General features: G+C 34.8%; 1 protein-coding gene across 1 annotated transcript; it reads right to left on the reverse strand.

The window, feature by feature from the left end:
• Positions 1 to 355: 355 nt before the first annotated feature.
• On the reverse strand, positions 356 to 4270 carry LOC134240042 (mucin-2-like; the record flags this gene model as incomplete). The annotated part of the gene is made up of 2 exons (XM_062722159.1): positions 4267 to 4270; positions 356 to 2317 (listed from the first exon to the last, which is right to left on the reverse strand). Coding segments are annotated over exons 1-2 (1966 nt in total), but the record flags the coding sequence as incomplete, so codon positions are not given.
• Positions 4271 to 5715: the final 1445 nt, after the last annotated feature.

Consider the following 5715-nt stretch of genomic DNA (forward strand, 5'->3'; position numbering starts at 1 on the left):
GTGATTTGTCTATATTTGTTTTTTTTATTGGATTATTACTAATATTTTCCTAGTCTATTTCATTTTCCAGTTCTGTAAGAAAATATTATGAAGAATTATCCACTTTTTAAACTTGTGACATGATATTTAATCTTTTTAATGAAAAAATTTGTTTGTATCATCTGTCCTTAAATCTTTGCTTTTGCAATTCTTTTATTTATTGAATTATTTTTTTCCATTTTACGACAAAGCTAAATGATCAAGATACAGTGTATGTAATGTTTTGGGATTGAGGATTAGTTTGTAGCTGAAATGGTTCATCAGTGCATCATTCATCTTTGAGATTACCTAATTCTATACACCTAAATAACTTTACCTGTTGTTGGAATTGAAGTAGTCGTTGTGCCTTGGGTTGTACTAGTTGTTGGTGGAGTTGTAGAAGTTGTTGTAGTACTTGTGGTGGTTGGTTCTGTTGTTGTGGTGGTTAGTTCTGTAGTTGTGGTGGTTGGTTCTGTTGTAGTGGTGGTTGGCTCCGTAGTTGTGGTGGTTGGTTCTGTAGTTGTAGTGGTTGGCTCTGTTGTTGTGGTGGTTGGTTCTGTAGTTGTAGTGGTTGGCTCTGTTGTTGTGGTTGTTGGTTCTGTAGTTGTGGTGGTTGGCTTTGTTGTAGTGGTGGTTGGCTCTGTTGTTGTGGTGGTTGGTTCTGTTGTAGTAGTTGTTGGTTCTGTAGTTGTGGTTGTTGGTTCTGTAGTTGTGGTTGTTGGTTCTGTTGTTGTGGTTGTTGGTTCTGTTGTAGTGGTTGTTTGCTCTGTTGTTGTGGTGGTTGGTTCTGTAGTTGTGGTTGTTGGTTCTGTAGTTGTGGTAGTTGGCTCTGTACTTGTGGTTGTTGGTTCTGTTGTTGTGGTGGTTGGTTCTGTTGTTGTGGTTGTTGGTTCTGTTGTTGTGGTGGTTAGTTCTAATGTAGTGGTTGTTGGCTCTGTTGTAGTAGTTGTTGGTTCTGTTGTAGTTGTTGTTGGTTCTGTAGTTGTTGTCGTTAGTTTTGTAGTTATGGTTATTGGTTCTGTAGTTGTGGTTGTAGGTTCTGTAGTTGTGGTGGTTGGTTCTGTAGTTGTGGTGGTTGGTTCTGTAGTTGTGGTGGTTGGTTCTGTTGTTGTGGTGGTTGGTTCTGTAGTTGTGGTGGTTGGTTCTGTAGTTGTGGTTGTTGGTTCTGTTGTTGTGGTGGTTGGTTCTGTTGTTGTGGTTGGTTCTGTTGTTGTGGTGGTTGGTTCTGTTGTTGTGGTTGTTGGTTCTGTTGTAGTGGTTGTTGGCTCTGTTGTTGTAGTTGTTGGTTCTGTTGTAGTGGTTGTTGGTTCTGTAGTTGTGGTTGTTGGTTCTGCTGTTGTAGTTGTTGGTTCTGTTGTTGTGGTGGTTGGTTCTGTTGTAGTGGTTGTTGGCTCTGTTGTTGTAGTTGTTGGCTCTGTTGTTGTGGTGGTTGGTTCTGTTGTAGTGGTTGTTGGTTCTGTTGTTGTAGTTGTTGGTTCTGTTGTTGTGGTGGTTGGTTCTGTTGTAGTGGTTGTTGGTTCTGTAGTTGTGGTTGTTGGCTCTGTAGTTGTGGTTGTTGGTTCTGTTGTTGTGGTGGTTGGTTCTGTTGTAGTCGTTGTTGGTTCTGTTGTTGTAGTTGTTGGCTCTTTTGTTGTGGTGGTTGGCTCTGTAGTTGTGGTTGTTGGTTCTGATGTAGTGGTTGTTGGTTCTGTTGTTGTAGTTGTTGGTTCTGTTGTTGTGGTGGTTGGTTCTGTTGTAGTGGTTGTTGGTGTTGTAGTGGTTGTTGGTTCTGTAGTTGTGGTTGTTGGTTCTGTTGTTGTGGTGGTTGGTTCTGTTGTAGTGGTTGTTGGTTCTGTTGTTGTAGTTGTTGGTTCTGTTGTAGTGGTTGTTGGCTCTGTTGTTGTGGTGGTTGGTTCTGTAGTTGTAGTGGTTGGTTCTGTAGTTGTGGTGGTTGGTTCTGTTGTTGTGGTGGTTGGTTCTGTTGTTGTGGTGGTTGGTTCTGTTGTAGTGGTTGTTGGCTCTGTAGTTGTGGTTGTTGGTTCTATTGTAGTGGTTGTTGGCTCTGTTGTTGTAGTTGTTGGTTCTGTTGTTGTGGTGGTTGGTTTTGTTGTAGTGGTTGTTGGTTCTGTACTTGTGGTGGTTGGTTCTGTTGTAGTGGTTGTTGGTTCTGTAGTTGTGGTTGTTGGTTCTGTTGTAGTGGTTGTTGGCTCTGTTGTTGTAGTTGTTGGTTCTGTTGTAGTGGTTGTTGGTTCTGTTGTTGTGGTAGTAGTAGTGGTAGTAGTAGTTGTAGTAGTAGTAGTAGTAGTGGTGGTCGTGGCAGCTAAAAATATAACAGCTTTATTGTGTGTGTGTGTGTTTAGCTTCAAATGGGATATATCAAATTTGGTCTTTATAACTTTTGTATAAGATTTCAATCCAAATTTAAACTCTCTAAAATGTTAAGAATGTTTTATATAATATGTGAGTAAACAAGAAATAGTAATAATGTATTAATGAATAAATTCAAAAGCATAAAATATAACTATCAGCTGAGACCCATATATAAAATATTTTGATTTACTATTGTTAAAACCTGTATTCTCAGATACTATAATAGACCATAGATAACTGTGGTAAAGTTTGCTAAAGTACATATCTCATTATGCTTCCGTATAAATCAGTCTAAATATAAAAATATATTGAGATACCAAGCCAACTAGTACTACGAAACTATATCTTATTGAAACTTGAAATTTGGTACATAGGCAGGTAACTTGGATGGCAGCATTTATTTTAACTAAATGGTTCAGTGTTTGATTTTGGGACCAAGACCATGATTTTCTTGTTGTTATATCAGGAAATTCTTATATATGTTGTACATAAAGCAGGTTTTAGATAACTAACCTATTTTCCTATTTTAATTACTTCTAAAGAGACAACTTAATTGGTCCCTTGTCTGACAAAATTAATGTCTTTTCAGTTTTATGCAACATATGGTGTTTCCTTAAAGAAAGTGAAATTGAACTTTTCAACGACAGACTAACATACAATAAGAAAACCAGTCTTTGTTGGCTCTTTAGTTTAGTTTAAAATATATTTTATTCATTAAGGATGTACAACACACCCACCCCAAAAAAATTCCTGTCGTTTAATTTTCGTTATTTTTGTATATTTCGTACATGACTATATCTACTGCATGTATGCACATTTTGGTCAAAATCGTTCGAGTGGTTTTTGGACGGGAAATACCAAAAGTTACTCCCCTTTAGTTGTTTACAAGTAGAGAAAATTTTTAATCAATGAACTACTTAAACCTTGATTTTCAAAAAAGCCAGGTTAGATATAAATGTCAAATTTCATTGACTTATTCCTTTAACCATTTAACACAAAAAACATAGTCATCTTTTTGATATAAATATCATCAAAACAATTTTTAAAGACCTTAAACTGAAAAACTATGAATAATCTAAGCCTTGAAAATTGTGTATTTTTCAAATTCAAATTTTTTTTGTGAAAAAACCTGTCATTTAATTTTGGTAAAAAAACTTTCTTTAGGTAGCTGGTAGTAAAAGTAATCCTTATAATTTTTTGTATAATTTTTGTACGACCAGTTTTGATTTAATAGCGGAAAATTACCCCCTCCCCCTTTCTCAAAAAATCACGTTCCCGCGCGTCTTTTAGACGGGGGTCGATCACTTTGCTATGAATCTACAAATACACATTTTAAATCAATCAAATTGGAATATTGCTTTTGCTTTAAAAGTTCTCATATGTAAAGCGTATTAAATGTAGATTTTTAGGCATTTTTGAATACCCCTACCATCACCACCCCTTCCTTTTTGCGTCGCAGACCATTAGCGTTTGACGAAATGTCATTTACAGTGCAAATACATATACATGTACTAGTATTTCGTCATTTGAATCCCAGAGGTAAGCATTAGTTTTTAAATTCATGAATGCAGAATAAATATTGTCTACTGTAAATATATGTACATGTATCAGGTAAAAATTACTGAAGGATTTGAGTGTTTAGTCCATATATGTATGCGTTATGCATTCCATATCACATGAAACCTAGATACGAATTCAAGTTATGTTGAATTTGAATATGTTGATTTTTAATTTTATTTCTTTAATTTTATTTATTAAAAAATGGTGTATGTTCAACTATCCTGTGATATAAATGGAATAATTGTAGTTTCTTTCATGTCATTATTTCAAACGAGAAAGTATGTGGCCGTGAGGATACATCGACATTTGCACAGATGTACACCCCTCATAATATTGTACGCATTCTTTCAATGTCGTTGCTTCTAAAGTTAAAATGAAAATACCGTATTCGTCCACATTAACTTCAAAATATCAAACATTAAACTCTTCATCTATTTCAATTTATATCAAATCGCCCATTGATATTTTTTAAAAATCTTATACATGTTATAGGCTACGTTTTGTTTTGATTCGAGGAAATGCGAAACGACATTGTTGACAGGACAGAAAGTCAAAAGATTTGCTGCAATAGGATATTCATAAATGCAGATAATTTCAGTACTAGTGAACAATTCTTTTCAATTTTATACTTACATTTTGTATATGAGGTCTATAGTATTCAATTCTCGGATTTATCAGGTCTTGCTGTAAATGTATCTGATTCTGTGGAAAACCGTGAATAAAGGGAGGAAAATAAACATCTCCTACATTTTCAGAGTTGTTCCTCTTTGATCAGTAAGGGTCTGAGGACAACATAGATTTTACATTGTAAAAAGTTTTTTGTTTGTTTATTGTTGTTTTATTTAATTAAAGAAGAAAAACAAAATATTTATATCGTAAATGCACAAATTGTAATGAAGACCATTAACCGGAATGTTATAAGCCAATTGTACATAATGAGAATTTCGGCAAAGTAAAATAAAATTTTCAGAATTAAAAAAAAAGATGCTGCTCTTTGATCAAGAATACAATTTATTGTACATGAAATGAAATGAAATAAACATTAAAGAATGGTTTTTTACGTCTCTCTTTTTACGGAGTTTAATCGGGTTTATTAAAAAAATACTTATTGATTGAGTATGGTACGCATAATCACAACCAAGCCCCATATCCCATTTTTCTTTTATGATTGATATACATCTGGATCGTTTTACTCGTCATTTTGACGCTTTATTTTTGACGTTAAATTTGACGTCACGTCAAACGTTCAATTGAAATCGCAAGAGTTATCTCCCCCAGTGTGTTGTACGTCTTTAAGTTGGTTGGCTCTTTCCAGACTGTCAGCTGATTAGTCTTACCGCATATGGTATTTAGAAGATTAATGGTGTCGATTGCAATGTCTCCCGACCAGGAGTTTCCTCTGACTCCCTCAAATGTAATCTTTGAAGGGAAAAAAACGAAATTAGACGCATTTAATGTTCATTTTATAGTAAATAAAAAAACATATGAAGCTGAATAGTATGCACATGTCAAAGATATAGCAAAAATTCGACTCCTTGCTATCAAATGAGAAGACATCAAGAAAAAATTGAAGGAAACTATAGATTAACAAGAGGCCCAGGGGCCACATCGCTCAACTGAGCAAATGACTATGTAAAACCTAGAAGAAAAAAAGTGTTGAAAATTTAAAATATGAAAGTGGGTTCAAGAGAGGAGGGGAGGCGGGTATTTGAACAAACTTGAATCTATACTTCCAGTGGATATTTTTAAATGAATATGATAAATATTGGTTTTGCTGTTTATAAGATG

This window comes from Saccostrea cucullata, unplaced genomic scaffold (assembly GCF_032062105.1).
Source record: "Saccostrea cucullata isolate Sc308-1 unplaced genomic scaffold, CSIRO_AGI_Scuc_v1 ctg17132, whole genome shotgun sequence".
In the NCBI taxonomy this organism is placed as follows: domain Eukaryota; kingdom Metazoa; phylum Mollusca; class Bivalvia; order Ostreida; family Ostreidae; genus Saccostrea; species Saccostrea cuccullata.